Source organism: Talpa occidentalis, unplaced genomic scaffold (assembly GCF_014898055.3).
Source record: "Talpa occidentalis isolate TD23 unplaced genomic scaffold, MPIMG_talOcc4v2.1 talOcc4.7, whole genome shotgun sequence".
NCBI classification, from domain to species: domain Eukaryota; kingdom Metazoa; phylum Chordata; class Mammalia; order Eulipotyphla; family Talpidae; genus Talpa; species Talpa occidentalis.
The window spans coordinates 119,318,555-119,331,629 of NW_023605083.1; the positions used below are offsets into that span (position 1 = coordinate 119,318,555).

At 40.3% G+C, this 13,075-nt stretch overlaps 1 protein-coding gene across 1 annotated transcript; it reads right to left on the minus strand.

Moving 5' to 3' along the window:
• Positions 1 to 693: 693 nt before the first annotated feature.
• On the minus strand, positions 694 to 7,935 carry KRT20 (keratin 20). Its single transcript, XM_037493274.1, is given in 8 exon segments — positions 694 to 791; positions 1,291 to 1,326; positions 2,142 to 2,364; positions 3,253 to 3,378; positions 3,497 to 3,658; positions 3,994 to 4,150; positions 5,367 to 5,449; positions 7,591 to 7,935. Coding segments are annotated over 8 exon segments (1,230 nt in total).
• Positions 7,936 to 13,075: the final 5,140 nt, after the last annotated feature.

Sequence of the window (13,075 nt, forward strand, 5' to 3'; positions counted from 1 at the left end):
ATCCGCAGAATAAACATTTCACAACAACCATTCACTACATAAAGAGAGCAGCTGATGATTTGTGTATGATTTATTTTCATATCAAGAGGTATTAGGTCACAAGGAGGGTGTCAGTAATTTTGCTTTTAATCTACTATTTCAAGCATAGTGTGCTTTATTCGATTCAGCATTTATGATTAAAAATTGACTCTCAAATTATCACAAAAACTGAGTAGAACTTGAAAAAGAGTAAATCCCACTCAAAGCTAGCAGAACTGTGCCAAAAGGACATGGAATGAACCAAGCAATTGGCTCCTGAAAGGAGAATTTGCAGAAATGGCAAAATTGAGAGACATAGGAAAATTTGTGATTTTCATGGACTCTTCTGCTTGTGAGGTTCAGTACATTGAAATGTGCTATAATTTTCAGAAGCCGTAACAAATTGATATTACGAGGGTCTATAGCTTGTAACTACCGTACTTCATGGTGGAGATGACAGTAAGGATGTTCTAAATGTCCTAGGATTTCAGTTTTTCAGGTCAGTGGGATTTCCTCTGAGTAAAATATTCATTACAGATGCTGGTAAGTGGACTTTTCCCCTTTCTAAACACCACAAGCAGTCACAGCACTTTCTGATGGCCTCGTTCTTGTTGGGAGCAACAGTTATAGCTACAACTCTTTTAAAACCTCAGCAGTGTCTCCTCAGGCAGCTTTTTAGATAGTTTCTTCCATTTCATTGACTTCAGATGACACAACCTTGCCATCCACTATTTCTTGCACGACATGCTTAATCTTCTTGGTTTTCTTTACATCTAAAATTAGATCTGAAACATAACATGTTAATTCAGACACATGACTCTCTTGATTTATAGAATTCAGCTCAGAATTATTATTTTGTATGTAATTCCTTTAGAAAATTATTGAACCTATTCTTCTTAAATTTTATTAATATATGAAGAAGAAAATGTGTCACTAGCTTCAAATTTACAAACTATCTTCCCACTCCCAACAGAAACATGCAATATTGAATTAGGCAAAATGCTCATTTTTATCCTAGTTTTCCTTCTCAGGCTCTGAGCACACCTTGGGACAGTCAGGGCACAAGATAAGAGAGGCACCTGGCTATAGGGCCATGACACGTTTCCCATAGGAAGGGTCTCCATGCGATGCGCCTGGTCTCCAGAACCCCTGGGGTGATATCTGCTCACCTAAAAACTCATCTCTCTTTACTTTTCACCGTGACAGGTAAATGGTAAGTTGCTGAGTGAAAATTCAGTCTTAAGGAAAATGCATGAATATTAAAATGCTTACCTTTGTGTTCCAGGGTCATTACCGGGAAACTTGTATCTCTGTTTTATTTTTTTTTTAGGAAAAGAAAAAAGAAATAGAAAAAAGGTGTTATTACCCTTTTGGAAAGAAAGTGTGGTCCTGCCTTTTTTGCTTCCAGAGAAGCTCTGAGTGATGTGCTTTTAATGCTGTGTTACATTTTTATTCCCCTTTGCACTGCTGGTTCCTTCCAACTTGAGAGTCTGACTTTTTACCTTGAAAAATACACAGCTTCACAAGTGACCTGCAAAGCAATACTGCAAGCTTTACTAATTAAAATATAAAATTGCAGTGGAAGTTTAATCTCCACTTGCTGACTTTCCTGGGTGCAGGATTTAAAGATAGTCACTGTTGCAATGTCCAGGATCCTCCAAATGATCCCCACAGACCTTGGGGGACTGTTTTTTGATTCCTAACCTCCTAATGAGAATTCTACAAAATGATTGTGCTTTCAATTATGCATTAATCATAAACATTTACGTAAGCATGATGTGTATCACCTGTATAACCATTTTCTCCCAGGACAACCTCAAGTGCCAAGATTGTACTTGATCTATTTGGGTTGTGTGTTCTTTTGGGATATTGTTGTTGTGTTGGTGGTGTGTGAGTGATTGTATTTGAGCCAGGGATTGCTGGGGATTGTACTGGTGCTGGGGATTGCACTGGTGCTGCGGATTGCACTGATGCTGGGTATTGCACTGGTGCTGGGGATTGCACTGGTGCTGGGGTTTGTACTGGTGTTGGGGATTGCACTGGTGCAATGAGTGACAGGGTTTGGTGTGTGGACATTAAAGCAGCATGGCACGTAGACAGTGTGCCTATCCTATTCTGAGAACCTTACATTTCTTCCCCTTCCAGAAGGCGGCGGTAAGTGGCAATTTCCTGCTCCAGCCGGGTCTTTATGTCAAAGAGAGCGTTGTACTCTGCAGTCTGGTGTTCTATGTCACCCCGGATCTTCATCAGTTGCTTCTCTAGGAAGGTTAGCTGTCCCTGGATGGCGGCCAACTGGTTACTGTAGCGAAGTTTGATGTCCTCGAGTCTACGCTCCAAAGATTCTTTCTATGAACACAAGAAAAAGTGGATGTTTCTCTGTGGAGGACTTGATTTTAGGGGTGGCTCTATTTTAATTTCTTTGGAGAATTTCTGCAGCTAGTCATTGTGAGCATCATACACCTTCTAGCTTCCCCCCGACTCTTTCTATCTGACTAATCTAAGCCAGTCAGCTAAGACCACTAGTGCTTGGGTTTTCATGTTTGTTTTTGGCTTTGCACTCGCTCTTTGCACTCACGATGCATGCACTGCATTATTGTTCTCAACAGTTGCTTAACTGTCCATCCCCCCACGGGGAGGATTCACTTTCTCATCCCATTGACACCAGACTACGTCACGTATCTTTCTCTGGATGATGAAATGTAAATGAGACTGATGGATATCTTTTCTAAGAGCTATCACATGCTACAGACACTGTTCTTTTCTTTCTCTCACAACACTTCTAAGCCCCAGTGGGGTCTACTCTTCCAGCCTCACCCCTGGGGTGGGAATGTCATGGAGCAGAGTCATAGCTAACCCATGATGAGTAGAATGTCGTTCTAAGTCACTGTGATTGAGGGGTGTTACTATAGTGTAATTCATCCTGAACTGATGGATTTGCGCAGCCTGGAATGTCTGTACCCCTATTCTCCAGCTTAAAAATTCATTTTAGTTTTTCTGATGTAGTTTAAATGCCTGTGAAGTCTTCCAGATCTACTTTTCTTCTTTGCATCCTTGCTGTACTTTGCCCTTTTCTTTGTCTTCTTTTGATCTTTGATTTATAGTCACTTGCCTGACCTGTTTCCCTGCCAACTCTGCAAGGGGTGGGTCATTTCTTAGGTGTCTTTGCCTTTCCTGAGTTCTTAACACAAGCACCCAGGAGACACTGCATTGAGGATTGGTGTCAGCTGTGCTTACCAGACTGAGCTGGGACTGCATGTCGATCTCCAGGGTCTGATAGCTCTGTCTCAGCACCTTTATTTGACTCTCAGCTTCTTTTAACTCTCCACTGCTCACTGAGACTTCATTGCTCAGCATGGAAATCTAAAGTTCCCCAAATGAAAATAACACACGAGTCAGGAAAGAAAGAAAGAACATGAGTCACCACTTTTTGGATGTTATGTCTACACATTTGCTCACCCTTTTAGCATGACACTGTTACCTGTGAATCATACTGATCCTTGGCCTTCTGAAGGTTGGCCTGGGCCATGATTTCATATTTCTGCCTCATTTCCTCCAAGATGGCACCGAGGTTCTTAGATGGAGCTGCGTCCACCTCCACGCTGACAGTGCTTCGCAGCTGCCTGCGGAGAGCGGCCACTTCCTGTAGGAGTGAGAATCTGCATTAATTTTCGTTTGAAGCATATTCTCAGAGGAGGCTGAGCAGAATAGACATAATCAGTCTTTGGGAATGAGTTAAAAAAGAGAGAAGGTAACTTAGGTAGGGTTTCTATGGTCCAGAATATTCTATTTGTTTCCTCCATGCCATCTGATGCCCAGAGTAACCTTTTCAAAGGAAGTGAAGGTTAACATTACTCGTTGCCATTTTCACCATCACCACCACCACCATCACCTCTCCCCCCTTCATTTTTATTATTGTTACCATTATTATTATGGCCATTCCATCCCTGCCAATACCATTTCTGAATATTTTCTCACCTCCTCATGTTCTTTTTTGAGGTGAACCAGGTCTTTATTCAGTTCTTCAATTTGAAGTTCCAAGTCTGTCTTACTCAGGGTTAGATCATCAATGAGCTTATTCAGGCCTTGGAGATCAGCCTCCACTGATAGGCGAAACCCTCTCTCTGTTTCAAACCTGTAAATTAATTAATATGAAGCAATAATTTTTCCTCTAAAGTCATTGTGGAAATCATCTTGATATCATGAAATAGGTTTTTATGCAGTATGGGAGATTGATTTTAATACATTATTGTGTTTTTCTTTAAACATTCCAAAAATGTTCATGAGAACCTAGGGATCACATAAATTGCTCCTTAATATAATCTCTGTGATTTGCAGTGATTAGTAAGAAAACAAGCTGGAATTATTTTAGAAAGTCCTTACATTCTAGAATATCTTAGAAATATAAAATCTTTTTCTTTAATTACTCTGTTAGCAAAAGTGTTCTCACTATTAATGTTAAGTAATGGTAAGTCATATTTACTTAATGAATGTACATGTTAATTTATTTTTATTACTTTGTAAGCGGATACACCCAAAGTGAATTTCTATAGACCTATTTTTTTTTTTACTAAAGTATAAACTTCAAAAAACGATAATGCAATGGGACATGCTGATTGAATTAATGATATTTTATTGCTTTAATTTTCTAATCTGATTTACCATTCCTTTTTTTTTGCTCCCTGGTAGCATAAACTGTTATGCTTCTAAGCCATAAAGGGCTTGGTAGTGCCAGCATATTGTACAAACTCAGGATGGGGAAGTGTCAGTTTCTGAGGAGCCATCTGTGTCATGGTTGTGGAAGGTGACTACAGAGAGGGAACACAATTTGAACTGCTTGAGTCATCATCCTAGTTCTTTGGTCACCAAGGCCATAAAACACTGGTCTGAACACTGACCAGCTAGGAAGCATTAAGAACCCCTGAAACTTGTAGGCACTTGAAGGGACATGAATGACTCACTTGGGGAACACAAGGGCAGGCATGATTGATGCAGAAGAGGAGTTGTAATTGCTTAATTATTAATTTAAAGGGCAGAACTCAGTTCAGTGGGTGAAAAGGTAGATACCAGGTTACTAAAATGTTCTAGCCACCAAGCTAAACAGTGAGGACAGTGGGAGCTACCATAGGTGTCAGTTATACACTGAGTCACCCTGATTTAGGATGGGGGAGAGAAAAGTCTAGTTCTGTCTTGGACAACATCAGTTTGCTTCCAACCACCCTTCAACCCCAAGGTTCTGAAAATGTTTACTGGTAGTTCCTGCACCAACAATTACAGGGAAAGATGAGTGTCATGAAGAACCATTAAAAAAATTCTTTTCCAGAAGTTTTACATGGTATTAGAGAACCTACTTCACTCTGAAGTCCTCAGCAGCCAGTCTAGCATTATCAATGTTCAGAACTAATTGGGTTTTTTTCAGCTGAGCATCTTTAATCTGGAAAATATATGAGAAAAAAAAGACATTTTTAGCTGGGCAGGAGCTGAAATAATTGCCTTTATCTCAGAAAGAACCAGTATAATATCAAAGATAGTGTGCATTTCAAGGATTCCCACTCTAAAATAGAAAGGAAGAATCATGATATGAGTATTTAATTAAGAGTCATAAAATGCAATTCTAGTTGTCAGGGTTAGGCCAGTCTTCTTGAAATTTTACAGGAGAATTTAATTCAATAGGCTCACCAAACTTATCGAATATCCCGCCTTGGAGTTGTTCTTCCTAAGACTCCCACTGCTCCCTTAGATCCCTTGCTTGGTGAACTCCTTCTTCATGTCTACACTTAGATATCATTGCTTCAAGGAAGCCTCAAGACAGAATGGGTGAGCTGCCTGTGTTCTCATTGCCCTGCAGAGCCCTTCCTGCCATTAGCACTGACCCCTTCTAGCCTTTGTCCATGTCTGTTTCCCCTTAAAACATGTTCATCACCATTTTCCCCTGTGCCCAGCACCTTGTTCGTATCTACAAATGGTTATTGGCTGAGTGACTGGGCAGTTATTGTGTGGTGGGGGTTGTGTTAGATACTGAGGCTATGAGGATGGATAAACGCTTGATCTAAGAAGCAGTCACCAATGGTGAGCTGTCTAAAATGCATATGGATCAAAGTCATGACATTGTAGAAAATACCATTAACGTGTCTCTGTAGCAGACACTGGTTGTGCCCCGCTACGTGGAAGCCATGGCTGTGCTTGGTCCAAAATAGGCTCAGAAACTTGACTCATGAGACAGAAAGGGGAAAAGGGTTGGCTGACTTTGTTCTTAGTGTGAGTCTGAGAAGAATGAGAGGTGACAGGGAGCAATTTAGACACCACTCCCTCAAATCCCCATTAGTCCCCAAACCTCAAAGGAATTTCTATAGAGTTCAATCACATGTCTAATAGGACACAAAAGACTTATGGTGAGTTGGTGATCTTTGTTGGATATGAACATTAAAGTAGAAATGAAGACAGTGAACAAAGATTTAAATTAATGGTAGTCCAATAAAAATAAAAAAAATAGAAATGAAAATGAAAGGGACATTCTCCTTGATTAGATAAGAATTTTAAAGCAGAGTGATTGCTCTGTGTCATATCTGAAATACTCAACTAGGAGTAAAGTCTTCTTTTTTTTCTTTATCACACAATTGATAAAACAGAGATGATCTTTCCAGGTTATCAGATTTTGATATGATTGCAATAAATCTGAATTGGGGGCAATAGAACATTTTATGGCTGAGAAAGTAATTTCTGGACTGGATGATGTTGAGGTTATGCAACAGGACATTTAAACATCCAGCTCTCCTGAAGAACTGTCCTCTTCCCCCTATTTCCACCTTGAATCACTTTGTCACGGAAATCCATGACACAATATTTTAACACGTTTATTACAATATTTACATAAATGATAACAGGAAAATCTCCAGACTGATGAGGGTTTCAAAAATTAATGGGAACTACGTGAGAAATTAAAGATTTAATATCACATGAATTTTTTTTTAGCTCTTTTCAAAATAAGTGTTTACTCTCTGCTTAGCTCTAATGAGTAAGCAGTGACAAGGTGCAGATGATAAGACTGGAGGATAAAATTTCATATTTTCTATGTAATTTGATTAAAAAAAATTAAAGTCATAGGGCCTCCCCTGGTGGCGCAGCGGTTGAGCGCTGGGTTGCAAAGCTGCCCCGCAAACTCTGCAGCGCCGGTTCGATCCCCGGCTGCCAGGCGAGGGTCCCACATGGCGCGCAGGCCTCTCCTGCCGCCCGCTGCTCCCCTCAGCAGTGTACTTCGGTCCTTCTGCCTGTTCTGTTCCCCGCTCTGGCTCTGGTGAATTCTCTCACCCTCCCGCGCTTCTGACTGTGCCCAGTGCTTGTATAAATAAATAAATAAATCTTTAAAAAAAAAAAGTCATAGTGTCATAGTGTCATAGTGTCAAAAAAAGTCATAGTGTCACATAGGTACACCAGCATACACAATACCCATTTTATAGGTGCGGCATTAAGCCTGATTGTCTTTACAAAGTCTACCTGGACCCACCTAACGTCTATGCCCTCCTGACTTCCCATGCAGCTGAAAGTGGAGTAGAAAAGGAAGACATCATCCCTCACCTGAGTTTGCAGCTCCTCGATTTGTCTGAGATAGGCGCTGTAGTCCCGGGTGGAGGTGGGTGTGTTAGTGTCGTGCCACTGCTTGATCTTCACCTCCAGCTTCTGGTTGGACTGCTCCAGGGACCTCACTTTTTCTAGGTAGATTGCAAGGCGGTCATTGAGGTTCTGCATGGTCGTCTTCTCATTTGCAGAAGTCAGATTCCCTCCAGCAACCATGGCCCCGTAGTTCCCTATTTGTTTGACATTTGAGATGCGGGTGTTGTAGCCTCCAGCCCCCCCATATACACTGGGTGACCTCCTATAAATGGGTGGAAGTCCCAAGCGCTGCTTGCCCCCCACATTCATTGTAGAGTTTCTGTTTAAGTGTCTGAAAGTGGCTTCCTTTGGGGATCCTAGGAGGAAGCTCCTGAAGCTGCAGGATGGATGGGGTGACTGGAGTCAAGTCTATTTCTGGGTGGTGGCTGAGCTGCCCTTTTATAGTTCCGGGACATGTCACCTTAGGACCCGCTCACAGTCCAATTTGCCTTCCTAGTTTTTATTCCCTTTGTATAGCAACCTGTTTCATTCCGTTCCAGAAATTAATACTAGAGGCGTTTCTTACAGGTTTTTCTCAGGGGTGATTTCCTCTTTAAATAGCCAACAAAAGGAAACAAGAGGATGTATTCTTTTAGCCCTTGAATTTGCCTTGGCTGATTTTTTTTTCATCCTCACACACATACAAACAGCACTTACCAGCTCCATGAATAATTTAGGGGTCTGAAAAGACAGATGTGGGTACATAACAGTGAGTCCCATTGGCTGATGATAAAGAACATTGTTTAAAATTTGTTTATTTCTTTTTTAGTGAGAACATTTCAGTGACACTCTCAATAATGTCAATTACACAATAAAATGTTATCAACTGCAGGCAACATGTTTATATCAGATGCTCAGATCTTTTTTTTTCCCTTAAAGATTTATTTATTTATTCATACAAGAACTGGGGTACAGGCCAAAGGTGTGGGGGTGAGTGGACTCACCAAAGACAGAGTGGGGAACAGAACAGGCAGATCTACTAAAATACACTGGGCAGTTTATATTCATTTTTTTAGGAACTACCATGGTTTCCCCCATAGTGGCTGCACCAATCCCATTCCCACCCGGGGTCCTCAGGTCTGTTGCCCTTTCTCCACCTCCTCACTAGTGTGTCCTGCTCTCTGTCCTGTGATGGTGGCTCTGTGTTGGTAATCACCTTCAGAATCTCTGATTTAAACCTTTTTTTTCTTTCAAGTTTACCCATGTTTAGGGCTCTTATTTTATAAGATTATGAAAATATTTTCTTATAGTCCAAACATTTATTTTTGTTTTATTTAGTTAATTTGTTTGTTTTCTCTATATACCACATAGGAATGAAATCAAGACCAATTAGTTGTCCAAAGGGGAGGGGGTGGCAGAGGGAGTGGGTAGTCAGGGTAAAGAGGACAGCAGAGTGGGGGAGGGTAGACTTGCACTTCCAGTGGGGACCTTAGACAAGTTGATTCTCATTGATGAGTGTCTGAAGCTTACATAATGCTATAATGCGACGTATTTCAACTAGAGAAAGTATTTTGTACATACACAATGCCTCAATCATCTAAAACATCTGGATATATAGTTTGGGGAAATGAATTAATGACTTTAAATGAATGGTGATTAGATGATTTTTTTAAAAATTCTTTTTTGTTTTAAAGATTTATTTATTTATTTATACAAGCACTGGGTCCAGTCAGAAGCGTGGGAGGGTGAGAGAATTCACCAGAGCCAGAGCAGGGAACAGAACAGGTAGACTGATGAAGTACACTGCTGAGGGGAGCAGCGGGGGTGGCAGGAGAGGTCTGCGCGCCATGTGGGACCCTCGCCGGTGGCCGGGGATCAGACTGGTGCTGCAGAGGCTGTAGACAGCTTCGCGGCCCAGTGCTCAACCACTGCGCCATCAGGGGAGGCCCTAGATGATTTTTAAGTTGTTGATTTTCCCCCTAATGTTCTAATACTACATGAACATTTTCATTTCTCAGTTACTCCCTGATTTTGGTGGTGTCCCCCAGAAACTTAGAATAACTATGATTGTGCTTTGCACCTGCCCTGGTGCATGGGGAGCCTCTCTCTCCTGTACAAGTTCAGTTCTATCACCACTATGAGTCAGACTCTGCGCACTCCACCCTGAAGCTACGGCTGATCCCTCCTAGAGCCCCAATGGATTACACTGGCAGAAGCTGCCACTGAAGCCTGAACACGCCCACAGACCCCAGATTCACAAACAAGCTGAGAAGTTCCATATATAGGAAAGGGGTATATGTGCAGTGTCTGCGGGGTCACAGCCAGAAGCCAGCACAGACATGGGGTGGGTATGCATGTGATCTCCCCAGTAGGAATCTGATAAACATGGAACTGAGCACAATTTATTCACTTGCTCTCCCTCCTTCAACTCCCCTTGCTAAAAAATTTCACGTCTTTCCTGAAACATTGAAATAATTTCTTTAATCAAATTAAATCAAAGTCATGGAAGCATCTCATTCATTTTCATCCTGTTCTTTTAATTGGACTTTGGTTTGTATATGATTAAAGTAAACAACAAACAAAAAAGAAAAAAACAACACAAAACCTTAAAAAATCCATATCCCAAATTCCTGGACATTCTTTCTGGAAAGGAATTTACTTTTACTATTGTTTTCCCACTAAAAACCAATGGCTTTTTTACTTTTGAATTTGAGTTTTTTAAGATAAACATCCTTCTTCCAAAATAAGGTAAGATTATATTATTTTCCTTTTATAAAGAATATACTTTGAAACAATCCCTTGTATTAGAATTTGCTTCTATTCTATTATGAAAGTAAAAATTGCAGGTGAGAGTTAAACCTATTTCATGCAACATAAGGCATATTCCTGAGTGACTTTCCTTGTATTTTTATCCATTTACATGCACATCAGCCACCCCCACCCAGGGCCCATGACTGATGACTGACATGTAATAAGCAGCTCTTGCTATTTATTGCAGAGCTACAACATGCTTTGTAAATAGAGGCCACAGCTAAAATCTGTAGTAAAGAACTTTTGGTAAACACATAAACTGTGTTCGTTATGTATGTGAATTTGCAAAATGAATTGTTGTATTGTTGAATTTGTATTGTTGCTTTGTCGGGGGGAGGGAGGAAGTTGTTTGATTAAAGTGATTGGAAAATTATACTGTTTAAATTGCACAAGTGTTGAGGTGACTAGTTTTGGATAAGAGTTTCATACACTGACTCATATGGTGGTGTGTAAAGGTCTCCTGTTAACCACCAGTTAGCTTTATAACGAGAAAGGAATATAAGTGCACTATTGAATGTGGCATTTTTCTTCTGTCCTTTAATGTAATTCTTCCTCATATGTGGACCCAATTATGATTAAGTCAGTGTTAAAAATCTCATTAAAATGATGAAAGTAATTTTTAATTTTTTTGCAGAAATAACTGTATGTGTTATTCTGTCAGTTTTTGGGCTAGTATTTGTAAACTTCTGAGATTTTATATCTAAGCTATGGTGTGACATGATGGAGCTGATATCATGAGGGTTGATCACTTTCTATGCTCATTTGCTGGAATCGAAAAATCTCTGCTATGGAGACTTTCACATGTTTATGGAAGGGAAGGAGAATTTGTCAGTTCCTTTACCACAATGAGTGTTATGCTGATTGATCATTACACTTTATAATGTGGTCACAGGGAACCAGGCTACTATTTCACAATAATTATTTTTTTCTAAATTATACCTGAGAATTAAGTGTAGACCCTATTGATTCTTGGTCATGCACACATCATGCATTTAGGGGCCTTGAGGTCGGAGGCTGTCAATGGTGGCATCTGCAAATAAGTCCCGATTTCCTTGTAACTAACAGGAGATTCATTTTGATGTCTGAGGGTGTTAATGATTAATACTAAGTCTGGCCAGTGATTTGGAGAGTTATGTAGAGGACTTTCAACTTTCCTCCCCCTCGCCCCCCATCACTGATAAACTATTCCAGTTCAAACGTGATAAGCCTGGAAACTGTAACCTCTTGGAAGAGAGTGTTGTCTCTTGACATCCTGGTTGGAATGTGTTGCTCTGGCTGGTTGAGAAGGACAGCAGGGTGACATGCTCAGGCACTGTAGTTCCAGATTCTACACAAATTTAAGTCAGGAAAAAAAAAATCATATCCTCTTTGCTCTAAAACTGGTATTTAACTTAAATAGTTATGAGTGAAATGATATGAAGTCTTTGCTTTTCTTCAAATTAACATGGAGTGAAGAAAAGCTATTTGTTGAAACTGGAAAATGTGTATGTGAGGATTTATTATATGATGCAAACTACTCTAGTGTTTCCTTGAGAGCTACTATAATGAAACCTTTTCAGATATTGATGTAGTAAACTCACATTATTGCATTTTACACAGTTACTCTTGCATATACAGGTTTTGACTTGTCCTTATTTGGTAAGTCTGCCCTGCTGTGCTTCAATGAATTGGCAGACTTAACTGTGTCATAGTAGCTCAAACATTGTATGCACTTGATATTGATGTGCTATATGAATGATGAATAAATGAATTACTAAAAATGCCAATGCCCAAATTTGAGGGAGAAGCAGGTGACCATGTGGGGAGGTTCTCCATGCCTGCTGCTGTTTTGCTAGTCATGTTAGGAAAGTAACAGAATTATAGGTCTAATTGCTTGCAACTGGGGAGTTCAATGTTATGGCATTGGCACATTGGATACCCCTCCCCAAGGGAAACAACTAAAGTGCATTACCTATTTCTTTCCCCAACCACACATGATGGGAGAAGCAGCTGCTCTGCACCGCCCTCCTCGCTGCTGAGATGTTCCTTCTCTAGGACTCTTCTGCAGATTTGCCACCTGCTCACCAGGCTTGTGAGAGCCTGAAAGTGTGGTACTTACAGTGCTGGGGCGCATCTGTGAAGGGCCCAAAATATATTGCCTGGATTTAGCTCAGTAAATGGTAATAGCCAAGTAATACTGAGCTTTCTTATAGGATTTCTTTCTCATATGACCTTTCATTATATGATTAAAAGAGAAGTTCAAGTCACTTTCATTGAGAATTTGTTTCAAGGGAAAGAGTGACCAGAGGCTCAGTTTTAGGATTACTTTCATGTGATTCCAACAACCCAAACTTCATATTTCTGAAAACAAGTCAGCCAGTGACAATAATTCACCATGCATTTTTATTTTTCATGGTGCTTATTTTTAAATACAAAGAAATGCTTATGTTTAAATGCAAAGCTCCCTTCTTTAGAGACCTTGAAAGTCATTTTGCAAACAAGAAAGACAAGGTATTCCTAGATTAAATAACTTGTCTATAGCAACAACACAAAGATAGTTGAGTTCATCAACATAACGTTTGCTCTCTAAACTGATTGTCAGCATATTTGTGTGGTCAGGAAAGCAGTTTTGCAAACTCAATCTGGATGGAGCAAGAAAACTCCTGCCAATGGAATTACT